At 52.7% G+C, this 27274-nt stretch overlaps 1 protein-coding gene across 1 annotated transcript in view; it reads right to left on the bottom strand.

Moving 5' to 3' along the window:
• Positions 1-27274, bottom strand: part of hmcn1 (hemicentin 1) — a 65693-nt gene that overhangs the window by 25458 nt on the left and 12961 nt on the right. Inside the window, 30 exon segments of the mRNA XM_062452271.1 lie at positions 730-1011; positions 1260-1538; positions 1670-1824; positions 2115-2241; positions 2486-2633; positions 3500-3630; positions 3814-4008; positions 4133-4228; positions 4327-4599; positions 6676-6803; positions 7050-7206; positions 7643-7802; positions 9633-9745; positions 10957-11101; positions 11286-11413; positions 12951-13046; positions 13127-13321; positions 13416-13574; positions 14993-15106; positions 15453-15580; positions 16238-16379; positions 19257-19526; positions 19985-20106; positions 20257-20401; positions 20502-20765; positions 21799-21919; positions 25677-25783; positions 25985-26156; positions 26752-26874; positions 26961-27119. Of these exon segments, the coding sequence (XP_062308255.1) occupies positions 730-1011; positions 1260-1538; positions 1670-1824; positions 2115-2241; positions 2486-2633; positions 3500-3630; positions 3814-4008; positions 4133-4228; positions 4327-4599; positions 6676-6803; positions 7050-7206; positions 7643-7802; positions 9633-9745; positions 10957-11101; positions 11286-11413; positions 12951-13046; positions 13127-13321; positions 13416-13574; positions 14993-15106; positions 15453-15580; positions 16238-16379; positions 19257-19526; positions 19985-20106; positions 20257-20401; positions 20502-20765; positions 21799-21919; positions 25677-25783; positions 25985-26156; positions 26752-26874; positions 26961-27119 (4834 nt within the window).

Consider the following 27274-nt stretch of genomic DNA (forward strand, 5'->3'; position numbering starts at 1 on the left):
TCCCAGCTGAGGCATGCTGGGAGTATTTTTCTCGTGACAGTGTGTGTGTGAGAGGGATTTGGGAGAAAGAGAAACACGTGTTGAGTGTGTGTGTGTGGTGTGTGTGCGTGCGTTTGGTGTGGTGTGTGGTACTGTATGTGTGTGTGGCGTGTGTGTGGTGTGTGAGATGTGTGTGTGTGTGTGTGTGTGGTGTGTGCATAGCCACCATGCATCATCCTTGCTCTTCCACAGTCATGCAGATGGCTAAAATCATTCCGACACAGTGGAGAAGACTGTTCGTCTACATATCTCAATATTTCTTTCTTTCTAATACTGTTTCTCCCTATAGCACAGACACACACACACACACACTAGCTTAGTTGCCAGAACAGAGGAAAACAAGTTAACTCTGGGCAAGTCTCTTTCTCCTGACGTTGACTAATCACCACACTGAAAGAAAAATACAGTAAAATAAACTAGAGCAAATGATCTTAGATTGGTGTTTTCCCTGAGTCCTGTCATCTCGGTGATTTACTGATCAGACCTGTCTGGCTGTTACACCAGGATTGAGTTACAACACCAGAACGTCTGAGCCAAGACGAATAAAAAGTCTATATTTTGAGAGACTGTGGTTCAGAAGACAAAGAAACTCATTCGAGAAAAGCTGGACTGTATCACCGTGCTGCACACTGAACTCATGCGTTGGTGTGTATGTGTGTACGTGTGTGTGTGTGGGGGGGGGCGACGCACCTAGCACGCTGACGTCGTACTTGATCTCCTTCTCCCCGGCGACGCTGGTTGCCAGGCAGACGTAGCGTCCGGCGTCGGAGACGCTGGCGGAGGTGATCTCCACCCTGCGGCCTTGCTGGAGCACGCGGACGCCGGGCGCGTCCCTGACCGGCACGCCGTCCTTCAGCCAGGTCAGTGAGGGCGCTGGGTGGCCCCCGGCCTCACACTCCAGGGTCAGGGGCTGGCTCAGGACCACCTTTCGCTCTGTGGGGGTGTCCTGGCCCCCCGCGATGGTGGGGGGCACTGAGGAGAGACAGAGAGACAGAGAGAGAGAATGTAAGAAGTGTAATAATGAGGAGAATATCAAGAATATCAAGGATCTAATGTAGACAGCATAATGTATTTCTAATGTCAACAACACTTGTCTACAGGAAATATCTTCTTCTCAATTTCCCTCCAAGTCGTGTTCCACACCTGCAAGAGACACCTTGTTAAAGACAAAGAACCCAGACCAGAGCGCCGTGTCCTGGCAGGACAGGGAAGGTTCTTACGGTAAACGTCCAGCCGGTAGTTCCTGTCGGCGCTGCCAGCCACACTGGTCACCCTGCAGGTGTAGCGGCCGGCGTCGGACGCCTGGGCGAGCGGGATCTTCAGGAAGTGACCTCGGTCCACGTACTGCGCCTGGCGGCTGGACAGGACGGTGGCGCCGTTCCGGTACCAGGTGACGGCCGGAAGCGGGACGCCACGCGCCTCGCACTCCAGCGTTACCGTGGCGCCCAGGAGGGCGGTGACCTCGGAGGTGAGGTTCCCGCCTTTGATGGTGGGGGGGACTGAGGGGACGGAGAACAATTTGCAATTGTTTAAGCTTCTTTCCTTTCGTATTCGGCAACACCTGACACACACAAACACACACACGGACCCCCACCCCCCACCCCCCCCCCACCAGCATCCCCCCCCTCACCATAAACACTGAGGTTGAAGTCCTTGGACTGTTTGCCCGCGGCGTTGGTGACACTGCACTGGTAGCGGGCCTGGTCGCCCAGACGGGCGCTCTTGATCTTCAACACCTGCCCCCCGTCGGAGAGCTCCACGTTGGGGTCGCCCAGGAACAGCAGCCTAGGGGGAGAGGAGGGCGTGGAGGTCAGCTGCTGGAGGGAGTCTGACAGCAGGCTGGAACAGCCCCAGCTGCTCTCAGGGGACATGAAGGCATTATGGGTAGGTTCCTATGGCAACGTAGGATTATAATCCCTTCATTTTCAGTGCCTGGAGGCCAATTCCGAGCTGCGGTAATCTAGTTTAATGCCCCACTCATTCCCTGGGATTATTTATGCATACATTTTCATGTTGATTTAGTGAGAAACAATGCTGAGTGAACTTGGAACAGGAAGTAACTCGAGAGCACTCACTTCCTGTCCTTGTACCAGTGGATTGTGGGAAAGGGCACTCCTGTGGCCTGGCACTCCAGTCTGATCTCCTGGTTGATCACGGCTGAGAGGTCGCTGGAGGAATCACTCCCCGTGATGGTGGGAGGGACTGAGACGCAGAGTAGAACAACTGTGACTAAGAACGTAGAACGTACAGACCTGCCCGGCAACGTACGGTTCTATGCATACTGCAAAACCACAGATTCTCTCATGTCTGATGTGTACCGATTGAACTTTGACTGAACATTCTGCTGTGTTGATGCGTGGTGGTTTGTTCTGAGTCGTTGAGCTGAAGGCGTGTGTGTGTGTGACCGTGTGAGGTGCCGCGGTTCTGGGTGGGGGTGGCCTCCTACCCAGGACGTCCAGGTGGAAGACCTTCTCGCTGCTTCCTGCGATGTTGACGGCCCGGCAGCTGTAGCTCCCTGCGTCGCTGGAGTCGGCCAGCTGGAGCCACAGGGTCTTCCCCCTCTGCAGGATCTGCACACTGCTGCTGGGGACCACCTACACACACACACACGCGCACACACACACACACACACACAGACACACAGACACCACACACACATACACATTCATCACATTAAAGAAGAAAAACAAAAAGTGCTGTAAAGAATACAAAAAGCTAACCGTTTATCTCTCTCCGTTCTGTGACAAGCCGCCAAGTATACTATACACGTAATCAAACTGGTGAAACCCTTTAAGGCACATTAGAAACACTGCAAACTGAAGGGTCAGCAACATTTCCACTCTTGCTCTGAACTTGCATCACACAGGGAACGAGACATGACCTAGTCCTTCAAACAAACTCTCCATTACCAGACTAACATGTACCGACAGCAAGCCTGTCCCCCGAGCAGGAAGCAGGAAGGTTGAGGAGAGGCTGAAGCCACTAAGGACCAGCACCCAGCCAGCCAACATGAGATGGAACATTACTCTCCATAACACTCTCATATTAATACATCATTATTATGTGCCATTACATACACGGGGCCGCTGATTAGATATTTCCCTGACCAGTGTTTTTATCTGACACACAGGCCTACGCAAGCTTCTATGCACACACACACACACACTCACTCACACTCCCTCACGTCTGCGTATGATCCATATAAAAATGTTTTTATGCGCTTTGCTTTACTCCCCTTCACGTTGGAGTGTTCACCCTGTAATCATAACTCCCTCTCCTCTAATGGGCTCTCTTTAATGGAATAACAGCCTTCTATAAATCAACCTCTCTTTACTTTGAGCCAAAGTCATGTAAGTCTATTTAACCCTGACAATTACGAAACAAGGACATTATGAAGCTTCTAGTGGAATAATCTTTGACACATGATTGGCACTTGGGTATGCGATTGGAGTTCACCTACAGGAAGTCCGTCCTTGTACCAGGTGATGACCGGGGTGGGACTTCCTGTGACATCACACAGCAGGGTGGTGGGCTGGTTCAACACCACGGACACGTTGCCCGGCGACGCTTTGTCACGGATATCCGGGGGCACTGCAGGGAGGCCAAGGTGGAGGTCAGGGTTGAAGGGTCAAGTAGAGGATTTAAGGAATGAATGAATGTATATAAAAGGACACTGTTCGCTATGCTATGCTATGCTATGCTATGCTATGCTATGCTATGCTATGCTATGCTATGCTATGCTATGCTACGCTACGCTATGCTACGCTAGCTCACCGTTCACTTTGAGCTGGTACTTCCTCTCGGTGGAGCCGGCGTCGTTGACGGCCATGCAGACGTACTCGCCGCTGTCCAGGGGCGACACGGACGCCAGGATGAGTAGGGTGCCGTCCTCCAGGATGGAGACGCCGGGCTCGCTTCCTGTCAGCTCCTGGCCGTTACGCAACCACCTGATCACCGGCGTGGGAGTGCCTGAGAGGGAGAGAGGAGGGGAAGGAGGGAGGAAGAGAGGGAACAATGTTTGGCAGTAGTTTTAAAGTGTGTGTGTGTGTGTGTCTACATGTGTGTGTGTGTGTGTTAGAGCATACTACCAGACCTTTGGCAGGGCATGGGAAGGCTATGCGCTGGTTGGCCACTCTCTCCTGCAGGGGGCTGTTGAACGGAGGCTCCAGGACATCCACCACCGGGGGAACTGAGGACACACAGACACACACACTCATTGTTAATATTAACTATTGAATATCCAGTATACATGCATGTGAAGACAGTCAGCGCTGTGAGTGGACCCACCCTGCACCAGCAGCTGTGTGTCGGCCTGGTCCTGGCCTGCCAGGTTGGACGCCAGGCAGGTGTAGATGCCCTCGTCCTCCACCCTCACCTGGCCCAGGGCCAGACTGCCGTCTGACGAGACGCTGTAACGCCCCCCGTCTGCCTGCAGGGCGGCGCCCTCCTTCAGCCAGGCGAGGATGGGCTCCGGGATGCCCCGGGCGGCGCAGGGCAGCTCCATAGGGTGACCCACCTGTACCTTCATCACCCTGGGGCCTGGCTGGATGCTGGGGGGCACTGGGGAGGGAGGTGGGGGGGGGACGTGGTGGTGAGGGAGAGGTTATTGAAACGTGTTAATCTAGTAATCTGAAGGTTGCCAGTTCGATTCCCGGCCGTGTCAAATGTGACGTGTCACTTCACCCTACTTGCCTCAGGGAAATGTCCCTGTACTTACTGTAAGTCGCTCTGGATAAGAGAGTCTGCTAAATGACTAAATGTAAATGTAAATGTAAATGTGTTGTATATAAAACAGACACTCCTAAAAGACCCCTGAATACACAAGTAGCGCTTTGAGTGCAAGAAAGGCAGATATTATTATTATTATTATTATTATCAGTATTGACGACAGTTACTGTCTTTGTGTGGCTCTACTGTAACTTAAATCAAACCCACATCCTGAGAATTGTCGTTGAACGTTCCTTTTCTAACCAACTTTCTCGTTAGGCCTCTTCCCCAAGACCACACATCTTTATCTTTGACATTTTCCCCTTTTTTGTATCTTCCTTTGAAGCCTATGACAGTGTTTAACGAGTGTCATAATTCACAGTCTGTTCTGAGTGTTTTGGCACCAATGCACGTGCCTACACACACACACACACGCTCGATCATTATAATCTGCCGTTCAGATTGCCGCAAGTTAATGACAGCATTCAGCCAGCGCCTGTGGTTTCCAGGAGCACTTAGCACGTTCCTGAACACCCTCTGTGCAGTTATCATGTTCGACTCAGCGCTGTCATCCCGTTTCATTTTCTCTTCTCTCATGTCTTTCTTCTCCTCTCCTCTGCATCCATCATCTCCTCTCCCCTCCCCCCCCCTCCCTTGCCGTCTGTCCGAGGTTGTGAACCTCTCCCATGCTGACATGACCTGGGCCAAGGTCTTCTCTGTCTCTCTCTGTCTCTCTCTGTCTCTCTCTGTCTCTCTCTCTGTCTCTCTCTGTCTCTCTCTCTGTCTCTCTCTCTGTCTCTCTCTCTGTGTCTCTCTCTCTGTCTCTCTCTCTGTGTCTCTCTCTCTGTCTCTCTCTGTCTCTCTCTCTGTCTCTCTCTCTGTCTCTCTCTCTGTCTCTCTCTGTCTCTCTCTCTGTCTCTCTCTGTCTCTCTCTCTGTCTCTCTCTGTCTCTCTCTCTGTCTCTCTCTCTGTCTCTCTCTCTGTCTCTCTCTCTGTCTCTCTCTCTGTCTCTCTCTCTGTCTCTCTCTCTGTCTCTCTCTCTGTCTCTCTCTGTCTCTCTCTGTCTCTCTCTGTCTCTCTGTCTCTCTCTCTGTCTCTCTCTGTCTCTCTCTGTCTCTCTCTCTGTCTCTCTCTGTCTCTCTCTGTCTCTCTCTGTCTCTCTCTCTGTCTCTCTCTGTCTCTCTCTCTGTCTCTCTCTGTCTCTCTCTCTGTCTCTCTCTCTGTCTCTCTCTCTGTCTCTCTCTCTGTCTCTCTCTCTGTCTCTCTCTCTGTCTCTCTCTCTGTCTCTCTCTCTGTCTCTCTGTCTCTCTCTCTGTCTCTCTCTCTGTCTCTCTCTCTGTCTCTCTCTCTGTCTCTCTCTCTGTCTCTCTCTCTGTGTCTCTCTCTGTCTCTCTCTCTGTCTCTCTCTCTGTGTCTCTCTCTCTCTCCATGTCTCTCTGTCTCTCTCTCTCTCTCTCTCTCTCTCGTCACAGGACACATTCTGGACACATCCCTCCCGTGTTTTACACCGGCAGTGGGATGTTCACACGCACGTGGTATTTAACTGCATCACTCCTGCGAGTGTATGTCTGGGCTGAAACGCAGGATGAATGACACGGCTCAGACGATTAAAACAAGCTGACAGATGATGTCGTTCTCTGGGAATGTCTGTGGATGACATGTCTCTGTCGACTGAGTCTTCCAAGTGGGTACATTTGCATCTGTTCTGAGTTGCTAGTCTGAAAGATGTATCATTAGACTGTGGATATAGTATAATTGTACTGGGAGCGTTAGCTTATTAGCGTAGCAACAGTAGAGCACCACAGAACCTTCCGGAATATTCTGTTGTTCTGGTTTGTGTCTTTATGAGAAGAGTGTGAAATGAATACAATTGTGATGTAGAGTGTGTGTGCCATCCAGTTCTGTACAGTATTTAGCATAGGCCCTTACCGTGAACACTGAGATTGACAGTCTGGGTGAAATTGCCAGCAATGTTGAAGGCGAAACACACATAAAGGCCGCTGTCGGAAACTCTGCTCTCTGCGATCTTCATAGAGCCTGAGGGCAGCTGGGTGTGTCTGGGGAGAGGGACACACACGTCAAACACACATGGGTGTGTGTGTGTACGTGTGTGTGTCTGTGTGTACTGTATGTGTGTGTGTGTGTGTACTGTATGTGTGTGTACTGTATGTATGTGTGTGTGTGTGTACTGTATGTATGTGTGAGTGTGTACTGTATGTATGTGTGAGTGTGTACTGTATGTGTGTGTACTGTATGTACGTGTGTGTGTGTGTGTACTGTATGTGTGTGTGTGTGTGTGTTACCTGAGAGAGTAGGGTGAGATGAGCTGTCTGTCCTTGGCCCAGGTGATGACTGGAGGAGGGACACTCTGAACGTCACAGGGCAGGGTGACCTTCTCTCTCTCCACCACCGTCACGTCCACGACCCCGCCCGCCCCCCCAAAACTGGTCCTGGGACGCACTGGACACACACACACACACACACACACAAAACATACAGAAATAACAACTTAACCCTTGTGTTATCTTCGGGTCGTTCTGACCCATCAGTCATTGTGACCCACCGTCGTATTGCGACAACTTTACCGCATACAAAAACAAAGTGAAGCATTTTCTTTTAACCGTTGGGCTGTCTCAGACCCCCCACATTGCCAAGGTTAAAAGAAAATTATTTTTATTTGTTTTTGTATTGGGTAAAATTGGGTAAACACAACGATGGTTCGTTATGAACCTTTGGGTCATGTGACCCGAAGGCAGCACGAGGGTTAAATAAGCAAACACTACACACATAATACAAATGTCTTGTAATCAATGTGTTCAAAGCAAATGTGAGGCATGAGGGGGGGAGGTGCCGTCGTGTATCGTCCCCACCATGGGGGCCTGTTTCTGGGCCGTACCGTAGACGGTGAGCTGCACCTTCCTGGAGCTGTAACCGGCAGCGTTGGTGGCGGTGCAGACGAACTCGCCGCTGTGGTTCCCCGAGGGAGAGGCGACACGCAGGCCCCCGTCCGTCAGGAGGGAGAAGGCCGGACCACCCAGGTTCAACAGCTCCCCGCTCTGCACGCCACAACACGGACGAGGGCAGGGTTAGAGGTCACTCACAAACAAACAAGAAAGACTTGACAGAGGACGTACGTTTCTGGTTGGGTTTTCCAACCGTGTCGACTCCAATCTCAAGGCCCGTTTCCCTCCCCTATCGTTTCCCTCTCACGTCTGTCCTCGTGCGTAAATATACCAAACTGTGTCTTGCACCCAAACCAAAACACACAGCTGTGTGTTCTCCACCGGGCCGATGGAGCGCTTGTCAGATATGAAGATACGAAGGTTTGAAAGCACATGTGTGGGAATCTTAATGAACGAGCGGCAAGCTGCGGGCGCTGGAGGAGGAGGATTCTGGTTTCACAGCTCTCCCGGGCCCCTTTCACTTTAACAGCACCGCTTTTACAAGTCCGAGAAACCAGTGTGAGAAGCAGAGAACGAAAACCACACACGCGCGCGCGCGCACACACACACACACACACACAGGCGAAAGTGGTCGTCCACATGTGCAGATACGCGTGTATGGCGTGTACACGGACCAGCACACGCCATGACCACGCTAGGCTCGGTCGTAGGCCTCTTCAAAGTCTTCTGCAACGATTCTCCAATAAATCTGTGATCGCTCCGAAAATACTCAATAAGCCACGAGGGAGGGAGAGAAAAGATACAAGCCTCTCTCTCTCTATGGCCTCACGCACGATCCAAGCAGGCTTCCCACTAGCAGAACCAACCAGAACAGCCTGACTCCCTCCACAACTGCAGAACCATTTAGTGTAGAGAGAGTGTGTGAGCATGCATGAGTCTGTGTGCGAGAAATCTCTAGTCAAAACCCAGGTGTACCCTAATAGCCTATTTAGAGAATTTGCACCTAATCAATCTAGAGTTTGTGTGTGTGTTTGCACAGCCAAACTCGGAAAAGAATGTGTGTGTTTTGGGTTTTCCACAGGAAGGATTGAAGCAGAAACAGAAATCAAAATGAGAGAAGTTGCCTTCACTTCTCAGTCTCCCACTACGACAATTTACCACCAACAGCAGCTTGATCAACAGCCAAACTCTCTCGCTCTAGTAATTCTCCATTTAACGCTTTCCTTCCTCTGCCAGCTTCATTCCCTCTCTTTCTATCCCTCCTACCTCATATGCAATACATCCATACCGTACATAGATACAGGCCATATGTGCGGGTGTCTGGATGAGCATGTGAAAACATGTCCAAGTTTGTTTGGTTCCAGAGTTACAGCGAGTTACTCTGCTAATAAGAACCGGCGCTGTGTGATGTCAGTCTCATTCCTCCACAGTACAAGAACACACGTCCCTGGCCAATGAGGAGGCGGGGACGGTTGTGGTTTAGCGTTGTGGTTTGGCGGAGAGAAAAGAGTCTGCCTTCTGTCAGCGGTCACAAGACAAACGTCGTTCGTACTTCCTGTTTGACCCGTGCGAGTCTCTTTCATTGCCTCTCTCTCTCCCCCCCCCAGTACCTCTCTCTCTCTCTCTCTCTCTCTCTCCCTCTCTAGCAGAAACAGCTTGTCCTACAGATGTCCCTTGTATTTATCTTCTTCTTCCCTTCCAGCCTATCTGAATGTGTCCTGTGACGACTGACAGAGAGACACAGAGAGAGAGAGAGAGAGAGAGAGAGAGAGAGAGAGAGAGAGAGAGAGAGAGAGAGAGAGAGAGAGAGAGAGAGAGAGAGATGAGCAGAGAGAGAGAGAGAGAGAGAGAGAGAGAGAGAGAGAGAGAGAGAGAGAGAGAGAGAGAGAGACAGAGAGAGAGAGACAGAGAGAGAGAGGAGAGAGAGAGGAGAGAGAGAGAGAGAGAGAGAGAGAGAGAGAGAGAGAGAGAGAGAGAACAGACCTTGGCCCAGGTGATGTCAGGTGGGGGTACTCCGTGAGCAGGGCAGGGCAGAGAGATGGGCGTTCCCTCGATGGTGCTAAACACCTGGGTGCCATGCTGGATGGAGGGCATCACTGGGGACACAGAGGAGACAGGAGCAGGGTTAGAGCTGTGTGTGTGTGTAAGTGTGTGTGTAAGTGTGTGTGTGTAAGCGTGCGTGTAAGTGTGTGTGTGTAAGTGTGTGTGTTTTGCGCTCAGGCCAGGTTTGGCTACCCGAGTCTCCTCCTTCATCTCTCCCTCACTGCATCAATCTGTTTTATCAATGAACCCCCTCGACTGTCTGCTAAAGACATTAAACCTGGAATCTTAGCAGCAGCCCCAGTAAAGAAACTAACAGTGTAGCATTCAACACTCTTATACATACAGTAGGATTACTGCATCAACCAACACGGTCAGCTTTAACACTCACATAAAGTCAACGTTGCACATGCTGGCCATGGTTGGCAGAGTTGTGTTTTAATAAAAGCTCACAGTCCACATTGTCTCACTCTCCATTAATGTCAGTCTGTCAGTTTCGCCGTTCCCGCTCTCTGGAGGCAGACTATAAAAGTGTCCAACGTTTACATTGTTACAACGTTGTGCGCTGCAGGTGACCTAGTTCCAGTGAGCCCACGCGCTTCTACAACAATTCCCCTTTGCGGAGGCCGAAAAAAAAGAGACATGTTTTCTCCTCTTCTAAGCCACGCCACGCCGTACAGCTGGTTCTGGTTTTTATGCAAACGCTGGACAATTTTATTCATGAAGTCTGAACATTCCAACAAGGAAAGGAGGAAAGGAGGGAGGGATGGAGTGAGAGAAAGGGAGAGAAAGGGAGAGAGAGGGAGAATAAAGGATCATTGTGTGTGAGGGAGTGAGGGGGGGGGGAATAGGTGGGGGTCATGAGGACTATGGAATATTTTTTTCTATTCCTGATGTGGTCCTGGTGTGGTCCTAGGGACACAACAGCTAGTGTCGTCTTGACTTTGGTCCTGGTGACTAGTGAGGTCCTAGTGTGGTCAGAGGGTCAGGGGGTCAGATGGCTGAGCGGTTAGGGAATTGGGCTAGTAATCTGAAGGTTACCAGTTCGATTTCCGGCCGTGCCAAATGCCGTTGTGTCCTTGGGCAAGGCACTTCACCCTACTTGCCTCGGGGGGAATGTCCCTGTACTTACTGTAAGTCGCTCTGGATAAGAGCGTCTGCTAAATGACTAAATGTAAATGTGGTCATGGTGTGGTACTGGTGCGGTCCTACTGTGGTCCTAGTGCGGTCCTAGTGTGGTCCGGGTGCGGTCCAGGCCTGGTCCTACCGTAGATGTTGAGGGTGGTGGTGTGGTTGCTGGCCCCCACCACGTTCTCCGCCAGGCAGGTGTAGTCCCCCCCATCCTCCACCCGAGCTCTCTCTATATGGAGGCTGCCGTCCCTCCTCACCACCAGGTAGGGCCCCGACGACACCTGGACACACACACACACACACATATCTTTGTCTGTGTGTGAGTGTGTGTGCATCTTTGTATGTGTGTACCTTTGTCTGTGTGTGTGTGTGTGTGTGTGTATCTTTGTCTGTGTGTGTGTGTGTGTACCTTTGTGTGTGTGTACCTTTGTGTGTGTGTACCTTTGTGTGTGTGTGTGCTCTCACCAGGCCGTAGTTGTGGAGCCACTGTCTCTCAGGCAGGGGGTTTCCAGCCAGCAACACGCAGGGCAGGGTCAGCTGCTGCCCCTCGATCACACTGAGCACGCTCGGACTGACGGCCAGGAGGGGGGGCACTGTGTACACACACACACATCAAATTCGAGGGGCTGCACATGGAGGTGACGATGTATTCGACCTGTGGGAGTGTGTGTGTGTGTGTGTGTGTGTGTGTGTGTGAGAGAGGGATGGAGGGGGGGGGGGGGGGGGTAGAGGGTTAGGTCTTCCAAGTGACCTAACCCTTTTAAATGACAGTACTCCCTACTCCCTACTGTGCGTGCCTAAGAAATGTGTCATGCACACACACTCTTCACACACACACCCATTCAGCCAGAGGGCGGCCTAGCGTCTGAGCTCCACCAGGGACTCTCCTGAGCAGGCCACCCAGCCTGGTGAACACCAAGCCCTCTCTAACACCGCAGGCTGCTGACAGTCCAACACAACAACACGGTCTAGAACGTCTTCGAGGAGAACGACATTCTGCAGCTCATGTTTCCACATCTCTAAGTACAATCTGAATTTAGGAATGGGTGGAATGCACTGGAACATTATTAGCTGCAGGTTTTTTTTTTCTTTCTTTTTTTCTCTGGCGGCGTCACCGTGGTAACCTTCGCGGCAGTGTTAACGGCCTGGGACTGTGTCACTAGGGAAGTGGGTTACGGGATAACACAGGGCAGCTGGGTCCGCCTCGACCTTTAGTCCAAATAAAGCCCTCCGCGTCGCCATGCCAACGGACCCTGCGTGATCGTTAACAAGGTGCACGTGTGTAAACAAGCCCCTCCCCCCCCCACACACCACCCCTAAGATTGGCCCGTGTACACACTCTCACACACACACACCTGGTACACAACTGAGGTGAAAAGTCATGAACTTGAGTGGTTTTCCTAAAGGAACATTCCCTCGCACAAGCAGGGCAGGTGTACGGAGAGAGATGCAGACATAAAGGCTCGCAGACAAACCAGGTAGCAACGCAATCAGCATTCCCACCTAGGGGCTGTGCCCTGTCATGACTAGATCTATCCTTCTCTGATCTTGTTTCCATCTGTAGGAATGCATGCATACCACAGAAGACTTTAGAAGTCCTGGAGTCTGATCCAGGAGCAGGTGGACATGCTGCCAGGGCGAGATGTCAGGAGGATTCAGTGTCAAAGTGTTTCTGTGGAGCTACAGTTTGAGGATCGACTAACAAAAAAAACACTAACCAAGTATATGGGGCCATGGAACTGCTGTGTCAAGAATCCACAGAGGAGAAGTCAGTTGGTCTCGCATGCACCCACACACCCGCACACACAAAGAGAGGCACACACAAGGCTTCCCTTCAAACGGTGCCAGAGAATTCAAGCTCTGAGTTCACCTCAGCAATCTCTCCCGTCCAAATAAAGTCAACGCATGCGGACTGTAAGTCAAACAGGCAGCCAGTGCAGCTCGGAGATCACTCAAACCTTCACCGCTGCCCTGCTCTCAGTGTGGATATCTGCTTTCAGTTCAAACCAAGAACAAAAGTTCAACTTTGCTCGCACGCAACCAAAGAAAAGCTTGTCAGAGGTTAAGGTTACAGGTTACACTCTTGTGAGGTGAACGTTCCACGCCGTGCCAGGGGGGGTGTGCTCTTACCCAGTCCGGTGACGGTGACTCGGGCCTGGGTCTGGATCTTCCCAAACTGGTTCCGCGCCTCACACACGTACACCCCTTCATCCTCAACCCAGAGATCTGACCAACACAGACATTTAGGTTAGTGTGTGTGTCTGTGTGTCTGTGTGTGTGTTGGCGTAAGTGTTTGCCAAACTCACTGGTGATCTGCAGTTCCCCTCCCCTCCTCTGGGTGATGCTGCTGGGGCTGGGGCGTTGGACCAAGAGGGGGACGCCGTCCTCCCTCCTCCAGGTCACCTGGGGCTGCGGGTGGCCGCGGGCGTGGCACTGCAGGCTCACGTTGGTGGAGATGTCCGCAGCCACGTCGGACGGCTCCTGGGTGAACTGGGGCGCGGCTGCGAGCAGAGGTCAGAGGTCAGAGGAGCTCAGGAACACAAGCGACACCCCAGACAACCACGTCCATGAGAAAGTGACCGGGCTCTCCCGTACCTCCCACGTCCAGGGAGATCTTTCCGGAAGACGTGCCCGCCGGGTTGGCCGCCACGCAGGTGTAGTCTCCAGCGTCCATGTCCTGCGTCTCCTGGAGGGTCAGCGTTCCCCCCGGGGCGTCGATGCTCACGTAGGCGGACGAGTGCAGCCGGAGGTCACCTGGAGGTGACACGGGACCGGGAACGATCCACCGAGGGGAAGGTAGACAAACGACGTGAGATGCTGTGGTAGTTTGTGGGAGGGGGGAGGGAACTGGGGGGGCCCCTGAGTTTTATTCCTCACCCGTCTCTTTGTCAAACTGGATAACTTGACTACGAAAAGGGAGTCAGGTGGCTGAGTGGTTAGGGAAGCGGGCTAGTAATCTGAAGGTTGGCAGTTCGATTCTCGGCCGTGCCAAATGACGTTGTGTCTTTGGGCAAGGCATTTCACCCTACTTGCCTCGGGGAGAATGTCCCTGTACTTACTGTAAGTCGCTCTGGATAAGAGCGTCTGCTAAATGACTAAATGTAAATGTAAAGCAGAGAATCTCCGAAAACGAGACAGATTTATGTTTCAGGCAACAAGCCGGCCTTCTCAAGAGAACAGCTGGCTAAGCGACCGAGGGAGCCCTCAAGTCGTAAACATCCTCTCTAGAGGCGAACAACGACATAACTCCTCACGGTCCCAGTCACTGAACGGCCGAGGCTGAGGCAGGGGTGAGAAAGGACTCGACTAAAGACAGACAGAGCGACAGTGAGAAAGGACTCGACCAAAGACAGACAGAGCGACGGTGAAAAAGGACTCGACTAAAGACAGACAGAGCGACGGTGAAAAAGGACTTGACTAAAGACAGACAGAGCGACGGTGAAAAAGGACTCGACTAAAGACAGACAGAGCGACGGTGAGAAAGGACTCGACTAAAGACAGACAGAGCGACGGTGAGAAAGGACTCGACTAAAGACAGACAGAGCGACGGTGAGAAAGGACTCGACTAAAGACAGACAGAGCGACGGTGAGAAAGGACTCGACTAAAGACAGACAGAGCGACGGTGAAAAAGGACTCGACTAAAGACAGACAGAGCGACGGTGAGAAAGGACTCGACTAAAGACAGACAGAGCGACGGTGAGAAAGGACTCGACTAAAGACAGACAGAGCGACGGTGAGAAAGGACTCGACTAAAGACAGACAGAGCGACGGTGAGAAAGGACTCGACTAAAGACAGACAGAGCGACGGTGAGAAAGGGGGACAGGTTTTTAAAAGGCTCCTCTGAGGGATGACAGAGTCAGCAGTGTGTGTCAGAGGTGTTGGAGGAACACTTCCTGTGTAGTGGTCGTTAAAACCCTCCGCTTCCTGCGCTGCACTCTATAAAACACACAACTTCCTGCCTCGTTGTCCAGGGGCGAGGAGCGAAGATTTATACAGGGGACACTTGACACTTGTCTGTGTGAGTACTTCAGGAGAATGTGTGTGTGTTTGCTCCTGTCCATGCGTGTACAGTCGACACTGGACGTTTTATAAGAGAATAAACCAGTTCTCAGGTGTTGGCCCCCCAGGGGTGCCCTTGCTCTGGGGGGCCCCCCAGGGGGGCACACGTACCTTTGTACCACCACACCTCGGGCTGAGGGATCCCGGAGGCAGAGCAGGCCATGATGGTGGTCTCCCCTAGACCAATCAGGAGCTCGCTCAGCGCCACTGTCACCACAGGGGACTCTGAGAGAAGGAGAGAGGACAGAGAGAGGCTTGGGGCCGGAGGCTGGAGCTGAGTGTGTGTGTGTGTGAGTGTATCTGTGTGTGTGTGTGTGTGTGGTGACGTGTGTGTGCGTGTTCAAGTTTCAAGTGTATCGACAAGTGCTTGTTAACATTTTCAGGCTTCCCCAACAGTGGAGACTCATGTTGACTCAAATACAAGGGGGTGTATCACAGTATGTGTGTGTGTGTGTGTGTGTGTGTATCTGTGAGTGTGTGTGTGTGTGTGTGTGTGTATCTGTGAGTGTGTGTGTGTGTGAGTGTGTATCTGTGAGTGTGTGTGTGTGTGTGTGTGTGAGCGTGTGCTCACCAATATAAGAGAGGCTGGAGGTCTGTGTGTGTGTCCCAGCTGCGTTACTGGCCAGGCAGCCGTACTCTCCTGCGTCTCTCCGCTCCGCGTTCCTGATGACCAGAGTCCCGTCAGGGGTCATCCTGTGTCTGGGCACCACAGGGAAGAGGGACCACATGTCATCTACTGGAAACACACCCTGAATATGGAATCATTAATAATACCTCATGATTAATCATTTTGATAATGTATGAATAATATTGATGTAAGAATATATTTAATTTGTAATATTTCTCATTCAGGGGTTGTCAACCCCTCAGGGACCCACTGCCCTGCATGTTCTGGATTAGAGATCTCCAGCCTTGTTCCTGGAGAGCCTGTTGGTTTTTTCTCCAACCACACTCATTTGACCTGATTCAACACTAGTTACCTGATCAACCAGCTAATTATTAGAATCAGGTGTGCTTGATTAGTGTCGGAGCTCAAACTTGCAGGTAGGTAGCTCCCCAGGAGCAGGGCTGGATACCCCTGTTCTAGATGTTTCCCTGCTCCGACACACCTGATTCTAATGAAAGCTCGTTACCAGGCTTCTGCTGAGCTTCATAACGAGCCGTTCATCTGTTTCAGGTGTGCTGGAGCAGGGAAACGTCTATTTTTACTGTGATCGTACTGCTGAGTGTAAGTCTGAGACTCACAGCTCCACATTTTAGACAGAAGGACAGATCTGCAGAAAAACAAGTATCCTCGTTGACCTCCACCCCCCCGCCTCACCTGTCTGGGGGGTGAAAGGTCATGACCTTCCTCACCTGCTGGTGCCCATGATGAACATGGTGTTGTGGGTCCAAACCACATGGGGCGCTGGGTAGCCCCGGGCCAAGCACTTGATCTGGACCTCCTGCCCCGTCACGAAGGTCTGGTTCCTGGGCTGCACTGACACCTGCGGAGGCTCTGGAGCAGAGCACAGGACCAGTTAACCCTTGTGTTATCTTCGGGTCATTCTGACCCATCAGTCATTGTGACCCACCGTCGTATTGCGACAACTTTACCACATACAAAAACAAAGTGAAGCATTTTCTTTTAACCGTTGGGCTGTCTCAGACCCCCCACATTGCAAAGGTTAAAATAAAATAATTTTTATTTGTTTTTGTATTGGGTAAAATTGGGTAAACACAACAATGGTTCGTTATGAACCTTTGGGTCATGTGACCCGAAGGCAGCACTAGGGTTAAGCATCCAGCACAACCAGCCGTGAGATAAGCTTTCACACTCGTGTTATGTGATTAGATGTGGAAACATTGAAAACATTTAATTCCCAAAAATACACACCCGGTGCTTTTACGCTGTTTCACAAAAATAGCTGCCATAAACCATAAAAGTGTTCTTTGTTAACTGTGATGTTAAAAGCTCAAGTACACGCAATAATGTTTCATAGCACTACATTCATCGTCGAGTCTTTTTATCAGTAGAAAAGGCAGGAATATTGATGCCAGACCCTGCTAAGTCACGGAATCCTCAGCAATCTTCCAACTGATTCATGATGTGTAACTCATCCCCAAAAGTGTGTTTTCCCAATTTTCTCTCAGTTGCCAGAAGAAAAAATAACTGTACTGTTTGTTCCAACTCGGAGCAAATCCACACCAGGCTCTGGTTTTCTCAAAGATGAGAACTTGCAGAAACATATCTGGCAAAAATGCCATTCCTGTTTTGATTGCCTCATAGCTTGGATACCTTCACTTCATCCTCCAGACAACTCGCTACATGTGCTAGTCAGGTCTCCTGTACTTGACGACTTGACGATAGCTCTGGAAACCCGTTAAGACGTGACATACACTTGCAAGTGGGAAGCTGTGAAGACTTAAAAAGGTGCAGAATGTTCTGGAAGGAAGGTGAGCTGGAGTACGCTACTAAACAGCTACTGTATATCTATCAACCTCTCAGGGTATTAACCGGGTGCTAGACCCTAATTCAGGTAGACTGATGCCTGGTTTCAGTTCTGCTATCATTCATATCACGGCTCCTAACATAGTTGATATATTACAACCTTGACCTCCAAACAAATTGAGATACAGTGTCACTGGGTGAATTCAACCATAAATCTTCACAGCACCTCGAGGTAAAATCTACAAGGTGTGACTGATGTACTGTACGGTGCCACCTGGGCCTCTAAGTCGACCTGGTTAGTACAGTGACTGTGCCTGGCCTCTCCAAACAAGTTATTCAAGTGTTCCCAGGATCTAAGACCAGGGGCTTTGCTTTAAGGACAGACGCATACCTCTACCCTTACTCAGCACCCTTTATGTCTTCTGACGAGGCCTGTCTTTACCACTTCTCTCCCCCCTCCTCAGTCCCTCCCTCCCTCTCCTCCGTCCCTCCCTCCCTCTCCTCCCTCCCTCCTCCCCTCTCTGATTCCTCCAGAGCTTAGTTTCTCCACTGTCAGCAGCCCAGGACCACTTCAAAGCGGGCCTAATGACTAGGACAGGATGGCCTGGGGTGATTAGAGAACGCAGGGGCCTGCGGACAGCTGTTCAGGAGGGCAGGGGGGACACAGAAAAATAGAGTGAGAGAGGGAGTGACAGAGAGAGAGAGATAGAGAGAGAAAGAGGAGGGGAGACAAGCTAAGGATGAGAAAGGGGGAGAGAGAGAGAGAGACAGGATGAATGAGGGAGATAAACTGTGGAAAAGAAAGAAAGAAACATATAAAAGAAGAGCAAAAGAGAGAGGGGGGGATAATTACACAAAACAAGGAGGGCACCATGCACTCAATCCCTCACCCAACCCTGGGAAACTTTGTAGGTCAATTGAGCAACTTATCACTCAATGAGGTGAGCTAATGACAGGGCACGCCTGTAGGGTTCACTCCAAACTTGTCTTTAAACCTGGTGTCAAAGAGAGAGGTCTGGGGCAAGTCCCACCAAACTGTCACAGCGGTCCCGTACCAGGCACAAAGACAGACAGCTGAACTTAAGACACACCGGTCTTGTCCTGCTCCGCTTAGGAAATGTTAGGTCACCGGTCGAGCAACGGCTTGATGTTCTTGAGACTTGTGATTGGTTGAGAGGGTCTCTCCCTCCCCCTCTCTCCCTCTCTCTGTCACCCCTCATCCTCTCTCTCTGTCATCGCTCTCTTCCTCTCATCCACCCAGGGGTGTCGTCGAGGGACCGTAGCTGATCCGCTAATGGCGTCCATTATCGTGGTCTCACATCGCCATTTCCTGGACGGCCCTCGGCCAACCGCTCACCCGTGCCAGAGAACCCGGCTCGGTTCCGTCTGTCTGACAATGTGTTCCTGATTCCGCCTCTCCGAGAGCTTCTACAACACAGTGTGCCGTAAGAGGTTCTCCTGAATGGAACTTCCAGAGTTAGCGAGCGCAGCTTCAAATCACTTTCACACATCCCATAAAGTATTAGTCTGAGTTATAGAGGCTTCGGTGTGCAGGGAGATCATCTCGTGTTTGGGAGCCGGGCAGGCTGTTATGCCAAGAGCCCTATTCCCTAACGACGTAAATCTCCAAAGGTCACACGCAGACACTGTGGGAGTGTGTGGTTAGATAAACACACACACACAGGAACATACAGTAGACACAAACCAGTCCTGCAAAATACATTTTCTCCAGCCCCTTGATTTTCAGACGACCGTTCCACGGTTAACGATGCCGTTTCACACTTCCTGTCTCACCTTGCACAGCCACTTCCTGTCTCACCTTGCACAGCCACTTCCTGTCTCACCTTGCACAGACACTTCCTGTCTGACCTTGCACAGACACTTCCTGTCTCACCTTGCACAGACACTTCCTGTCTGACCTTGCACAGACACTTCCTGTCTCACCTTGCACAGACAGATACACCCGCTCAGCTGTGGCTCCTCCCTCGTTGACGGCGACGCATTCGTACCAGCCGGCGTCGTCGACGTCGACGGTGTGCACCTCCAGGGAGAGGTTGGCGAGGGCGTGCGCCCTGGGGTCCAGGCGGGCGTCCAAGCCCCCCCGCAGCCAGGTGAGGTTGAAGCGCACGGTGCTGACCACGCCGCAGGTCAGGACGGCAGTGGAGCCAGGGGACGCCGTCACGTTGGAGGACGCGGTGACCACCGGAGGAGGCTCTGTGGGGGGGAGACGGGAGTGTGTGTGGAGTCAGGAGTCAGGTGGCTGAGCGGTTAGGGAATCGGGCTGGTAATCAAAAGGTTGCCGGTTCGATTCCCGGCAGTGCAAAGTCGTTGTGTGTCCTTGGGCAAGGCACTTCACCCTACTTGCCTAGGGGGGAATATGTCCCTGTACTTACTGTAAGTCGCTCTGGATAAGAGCATCTGCTAAATGACTAAATGTAAATGTGAGCGTGTGTGTGTGTGTTTCATCCACTGGATTTATCTTTTGGGGTTCGATGAGAAGCCAATGTTACTGTAGAGTGTGCAGGTCCAACGGTTCATGAACCTAACCCTTGTCCCTTGCGTTGTAAATCATTCTGCATGAAGGTGTTTATTTGATACTGTCGACCTACCCTGAAGCAGTTCATGATGGTTAACTGGTGCTTGATACACCGGTCAGTCTGTTGTCACCATACCTGAGACATCCAGGAAGGTGCTGGCTCGACCTGTGCCAGCGCTGCTGATGGCGATGCACTCATAGTAGCCCTCATCCTTCAGAGTCACCTGACCAATCTCCCACGATGCACTGCCAGACTCCCTGGGGGGAGAGACGAGACATGGACTGAGGACATCACCAGTACCCAGCTACACCTTCACCAGCTCATGCATGTCTCAGTAGTGTGCTAATGACCCCATATCCTCTTCCCTCTAACCCCCCCCGCCCCCTCTGGATGTGGGCGTGTGTTACTTGAAGAGCTGGTCCACGCCCAGCCGGGCCCCGCCCCTGGTGAAGCGCAGGGTGAAGGGGATCAGGCTCTCCACGTGGCAGGTGATGCCCCCGCTCTGCAGGTAGTAGCCTGGGGTGGAGGCGGGCATCAGGGCTCTTGGGGCACCTGAATGGGGGGGAGGGGTGGGGGGGAGGGGGGGAATCCATTCGTGAGTTTTGACTGGAATCAAATACATGGACCAATATCGATCGATCGATCGACTGACCGGGCACGATGCTGGAGAAGGAGACGCTGGACACTCTCTGGAACAGGAAGCCGTCGTCGTCATATCCTGTCACCCGCAGGAAGAAGGCCTTGCTGGGCGGGACAAACTTGGTGATGTTCCAGATGCCAAACGGCCTGCGGTCGGGGTAGTAACGAATGGGGAGGGTCTTCAGGACGCCGCCCGTGATTGACAGGAGCTCCAGCCTATCGGCACGCGCCGGAGGGGACAGGCCGGTCGTGTTCAGCAAGATGTGGGTGGGGATACCTGGACGGAGGAGGGGGAGGAGGGGGGACGACGGGGGAGGACGAGGGAGGAGGGGGGAGGACGGGGGAGGAGGGGGGAGGAGGGGGGAGGAGGGGGGAGGAGGGGGGAGGAGGGGGGAGGAGGAGGGAGGAGGGGGGAGGAGGGGGGAGGAGGGGGGAGGAGGGGGGAGGACGGGGGAGGAGGGGGGAGGAGGGGGGAGGACGACGGGGGAGGAGGGGGGAGGACGGGGGAGGAGGGGGGAGGACGGGGGAGGAGGGGGGAGGACGGGGGAGGAGGGGGGAGGACGACGGGGGAGGACGGGGGAGGAGGGGGGAGGACGGGGGAGGAGGGGGGAGGAGGGGGGAGGACGGGGGAGGACGAGGGAGGACGGGGGAGGACGGGGGAGGAGGGGGGAGGACGGGGGAGGAGGGGGAGGACGACGGGGGAGGAGGGGGGAGGACGGGGGAGGAGGGGGGAGGACGGGGGAGGACGGAGGAGGGGGGAGGACGACGGGGGAGGAGGGGGGAGGACGGGGGGAGGAGGGGGGGAGGACGAGGGAGGAGGGGGGAGGACGGGGGAGGAGGGGGGAGGACGGGGGAGGACGGAGGAGGGGGGAGGACGACGGGGGAGGAGGGGGGAGGACGGGGGAGGAGGGGGGAGGAGGGGGGAGGACGGGGGAGGACGGAGGAGGGGGGAGGACGACGGGGGAGGAGGGGGGAGGACGGGGGAGGAGGGGGGAGGACGGGGGAGGACGGGGGAGGAGGGGGGAGGACGGGGGAGGAGGGGGGAGGACGAGGGAGGACGGGGGAGGACGGGGGAGGACGGGGGAGGACGAGGGAGGAGGGGGGAGGACGGGGGAGGAGAAACAGACGGGGAAGAGTCGGACAATGGAAGGAAGCCAACTGTCACATCATCCAAAAACATTTTCAAAAACCACAACATCCTTTCAACTCAAAAAGACAGCAGGTATCCTAAATGGAAGCGCTAAAACAAACATCCCATCAAACAAGGTAGAAAGACTGGTTTCGGAAGGTCAACACGCAACCTCACTGACCTTGAACTGGTCGACTGGAGGTCATCTTCATATCCAGGGTGGGTTTCCTGGAAAACCCGGCCCTGAAGTCTATAGTGCTGAGTCCAGTTATCCTGACTGAATGCCTGCCTTCGCTGGCTGTCTGCATAAACAAAGACATTCATGTTCAGGATTTTACAATAGCGCTTGGCACCAAAATAACCAACAATGTTCAAAATCCCTCGAATGTGTCAGAGAAAGCGCTACTAAGAAAAGCAATGTCTCCAGCTTGAACTCAAACTGTTTTTTTTTATTTAAAACTATAGCTTTTGCATAATTTGTTGAGGGGAACATTTTGTCTGTCATTTGCTTGTGTGTGTAAACAAGCCATGTAGACTCAAGTAAGTCAATAGCATCTGTCCCTGCATAGACAACAAACCCAGACAGTGGAAAAGGCTTATTGCTGATTTATGTAGAAACAAATAAAAAATCTGCAATTCACAAATACGACGAGCACTTTCAGTCTGACAGTTATGCTTTAATCAGCCAAACATGAGTATTATAATTAGAGAGAGGATGAGTTGTGTCGTGTATAAAAGAGTCAGTCCCCTTTGAAGCCAGGCTGAAATATAGACTGAGTAATTACAATGAAACGCAGGTCTGTGAAACGTGGAAAATCCTCACCCTAGTTGAAACAGCATACTATAATCTAACGCATTAAGTTATCTTTCTCAAAATGCACCATGCTGAATTGTTTGGCCAACTCTTCAAACCAAAACATTCAAAATAATTCATTTGAAAGACTGTGATCTTTATACCCCATACTTCCATAATTCAGTCATTGAAAATAAATGTATATGTACGTATGCATACTGTATGCATTGCTTACTATAAGTTAAACATGAAAAACAGCACAGTTTCTGGGTGGTAATATGAGTGTCATCTGAGAATGTCATAAACCCTTAAAGAACAATATACGTCACTCCTCAGACACCCTAATGGCTGTCAGAGAACGACACACTTGGTCGGCCCACTTAGTCATTAAGTGAAGGGCGATGGAGCCATAACTGAGGGAATGACTCTCAACACGCCCTGAGAAACAATGGGGGCCCTCAATTTGTCCCTGTCATTAATCCATCCATGCCCCAGCCTGGATACACCCAGGCCCTGCTCGTATAGTTTGGGTGGGAGGAGAGGGAGGGAGGGAGGGAGGGAGGGAGGGAGGAGAGGGAGGGAGGGAGGGTTGGGATTCTTAGGGACACTGTCTTAAACCAGAGAGTGTGGTGAGTTAGCCAGAAAGAAAAGGCAAGGATGTGTGACTACAGGGTTTGGGGGGAAACGATGATCGGTCTAAGGACCATAACATTGTGTAAAAAAAAGGTAGGATGGTCTTCACAACTAAAGTCAACTTTGTTGGTTTGTTACGGACCCAAAACTGATCAGAAACACTACTTGAGCTTGTTTGTATGTGGTCATCTCTGAACATCTTGAAATACTAATGCATGGAAAATCAGGAGCATTATTTATTGTCTTTTTGCTCTTTATCTGGCAAGAGATACCGTGTCCTGGAGTCACTTAAAATACAGTCCTGCTGTTTCTTTTATTATTTGATGTGTTCGTTCTTGGAGGATTAGAGAGACAGAGAGAGAGTGAGAGAGAGAGAGATATAAGGAAAAAGAGAGCGCGAGAGAGACATAGACGAGAGACAGAGAGAGAAAAAGACAGAGAGAGAGAGAGAGAGAGAGAGAGAGAGAGAGAGAGAGAGAGAGAGAGAGAGAGAGAGAGAGAGAGAGAGAGAGAGAGAGAGAGCGAGAGAGAGATAAGAGAGAGAGAGAGAGAGAGATAAAGAGAGAGAGCCACAGCTCGTTCTCTAGGGTTGTTTGCATACTTTTCAATTACAACCTTCCTAAACTATTATCATGGGCCATAAAACACCAAGCAGTATGAATCCAAGACACACTCATCGCTAAGGTCAGCAAGCTAGAGACAACCCTGGGAATTAGCCCTACACACACACACACACACACACACACACACACACACACACCACTTGAAAGCACATCTGAGGGATATCTGGAAAACTGAGATGCTGAGAGGAAGCTGAGAGCGATTGGTGCTCAACAATCCACATTCACCAATTAAAGGCAGATTAAAAAAGGGTCAAATTCTTTCACATACACACACACACACCACACACACTCTCTCTATGACCACAGCGCTACACGTCAAGGTCACGGCTCATTAACACAGGGGAAACACAGCATGGCACAGCTCAGTCTCCCTTCATGCTGCCTTCCAGTCCGGTCTGGGAAACCCAGCTGGAGAGGAGAGGGTTATTATTAGTGCTGCTGAGGGACAGGAGGGGACGACAGGAACACGAACAAGAACAGGAACAGCAGCAGCCACCGAGCATTATGGGTAAGAGAGGAATACATCGACCGCCAGCCAGGTTTGATGCAGTGGTTCCATTTGTCCTCCGTAAGAAAACGTTCTGACAGATTTGCAATGTGAACGACACGTTCTTCCGGTTTCCTGCATGCCCACGGTATCCGTGCCAGGGGGCGTGAGGTCATGGAGGTGGACTCGAGTTTCACGGGAGTGTGAGGAGGACGATAAGATGGAGACTTGAAAGAGACTAAAGAGCGATTACGCGGCGAAGCGGAGCGTTTTTCGAGGAACGGTTGCCACGGTGATGTTGCCCGACAACAACAACATCAGAGGGCGACGTTGTCGAGGTGAAATAATAACGACCAAAGCCTCAGGAAGAGGACGTCCAACCCAGTGTTGTTCCCACCGCACGCTCTCCTGTCCAATCACAACAACCAAACCGCCAGACGTCATAACTCATTTAAACCCCCTTTTACTTTGCTGGACCTCTGCATATCACTCAGGTAAAAATGCGAGTCATTTCCTGCGAGTCATTTCCTGTCGTCTGGCGTTGATGGAGACGGCACCATGCTGGACGTTTACGCTTCAGCTCCCCTCACAGGGGGGCACAGGAGGGAGGAGCAGGGGGGCCACGGAGGGAGGAGCAGGGGGGCCACGGAGGGAGGAGCAGGGGGGCCTGGGAGGGAGGAGAAGGGGGGCCTGGGAGGGAGGAGAAGGGGGGCCTGGGAGGGAGGAGAAGGGGGGCCTGGGAGGGAGGAGAAGGGGGGCCTGGGAGGGAGGAGCAGGGGGGCCACGGAGGGAGGAGCAGGGGGGCCACGGAGGGAGGAGCAGGGGGGCCACGGAGGGAGGAGCAGGGGGGCCACGGAGGGAGGAGCAGGGGGGCCACGGAGGGAGGAGCAGGGGGGCCTGGGAGGGAGGAGCAGGGGGGCCTGGGAGGGAGGAGAAGGGGGGCCCGGGATGGAGCAGCAGGGGGGCCTGGGAGGGAGGAGCAGGGGGGCCTGGGAGGGAGGAGAAGGGGGGCCTGGGAGGGAGGAGCAGGGGGGCACGGGAGGGAGGAGCAGGGGGGCCTGGGAGGGAGGAGCAGGGGGGCCTGGGAGGGAGGAGCAGGGGGGCCCAGAAAGGAGGAGCAGGGGGGGCCTGGACGGGCACCGCAGGGCCCAGACACATGGCACTGTCTGCCACCTGGGACCTTGCATGTGTCTTCATCCAGAAGGGTGAACAGCCTTCGCTGACAGTTCTGAACTGCCTTTCTGGAGTCTGCCTCGCTTCTTTCCTTTGGTCAAAGGATGCTTCCAACGCAGAGCAGCCCCGCATGGCTTATCGATTACACGTCCCTCCATTTACACGGCTTGACGGATGGCAGTCGTAATTCAGCTTAAGTGCTTTGCTCAAGGGCACCGCTAGACTGGTCCCTCCTGGGGTCAGAACTGATGGCTAGGCCATACCACTGACCTGTATAAGTCATTTTAAATGACCCCAGACCCAGTTTTCCTGTTTAGGGTTATTCTCAGGTAGGGAAAAACATAGTTTACCTTTATGGACCACATTCCTGGCTCAGGGTTCTTGATGCTGACAACCCAGGCAGAGTTTGGAATGTGTAGGAGCTGGTGCAGGCCGTCGCTTATCCTGAGAAGCTTTCCTGTCAACACATACGACACAGATTCCTGAAAAGCACGTCCATGTCTAGTACCACGGTGTTTAAACTCCTTCTAACTGGGCTGAATGGGATCAACAAATTCAATAGGAAATCATTAGGAAAGTAATATCGGCATTAGTCACATGTCGTGTGTGAGGATGTGTGTGTGTTCGTGTGTGCGTCTCGGGCAGTGAGGTAGCGTACCCTGAGGGTTGCGTATCTCGATGAGAGGCGCGAGGCCGCTGAGGGCCACCGTGACCTCCTTGAGGCTGGGGTCGAAGGGGATCTGCCACGTGTTGCTGAGCCCGCTGAAGTGGTCTGTGGACAGCAGGTGGATCTTGGAGGACTGAACAGCCTCCTCCACCCACTTCAGAACCTGCAGGAGGAAACCCCCCAAGGGGGCAAGGGGGTGAACTCCAGCTCTGAACGTGCGTGTGAAGAACGCTCTCTAAACATGCAGCCATCGCATTCCCCGCTGACGTCCTACTGCGTCGCCCCTGGAAACCTGCCCCCCTTGTCAACGCTCCCGGAGCTGCCAGTTCAACCAATCAACAGGTGTCGCGAACACAGTCCCCCTTGTGCCTTGACCCGGGGGCCCCCTCCAGCTCCTGTGTGACCCCACGTGCCTGACCCTCTGAACCCCAGGCCCTGCTCTCTCCACACATGCCCCCTCCATCAAGCCCCTCTCCTGGGCAACATCACGGCTGTTACCAGTCCCAGGACGGAAACCAATGGCAGGCCTGTCTGGAGAGGGTGGAGGGGAGGGGGGGGGTTGTGCACGCCAGGGCCAGGTGTGGAGAGCCCTGTTGGGGCTAGACCGAGAGGGGGGCATGGGGGTCACAGTGGCAGGTGGGAGTTAGGGGCTCTGAGGGACCGGAGAGGTTCCTCTTGATTCCCGCCAGCCTGTCTATTTCCACCCCGCGCTCCCTTTGTAAAAGTGACTTGAAAGAGGCTTAAACGGTCTCTCTTACCTCGTTGACCTGCTTCTTGTCCAGATGGAACACCTGTCCTGAACTGGTGGAAGCTATCTCCTCATAGGCCTTGTACCCGATATGGGTCCGGTCATCACAGTCTCCTGTCAGCACAAAAACCACCTACACACACACACACAGATCAGTTTTAATCCTCCATGATATGGCTTCACACTGGCTTAGTTACCACGGTGAGAGAGAGGCGAGACCTGAGACTGCTTCTGTTGGATCAGCTGCAGGACCTCGTGCGTGAGCTTGTAGTCTTTCGACCGCGCGTCGGTGAAGACGTAGATGAAGGACCCTGGCAGGGAGATCTCCAGGGCGGTCTTGATGGCACCGATACTCATCTCTGGACAGTCTCCGCCTCCCTGGGGACAAAACGTGGGGTGAGTCGTCGTTGGACTACAGTCACATCTGCGCGTTCAAGACCACAGACGTTCCTCAATGTTCACAAGCAACACAGGCTTCCCTCGGCGACCAGGGCCAGAGAGACGGCAGAGTTCCAGGAGGTGTCAGTGCAGAG

The sequence above is a fragment of the Osmerus eperlanus genome, chromosome 26 (assembly GCF_963692335.1).
Source record: "Osmerus eperlanus chromosome 26, fOsmEpe2.1, whole genome shotgun sequence".
In the NCBI taxonomy this organism is placed as follows: domain Eukaryota; kingdom Metazoa; phylum Chordata; class Actinopteri; order Osmeriformes; family Osmeridae; genus Osmerus; species Osmerus eperlanus.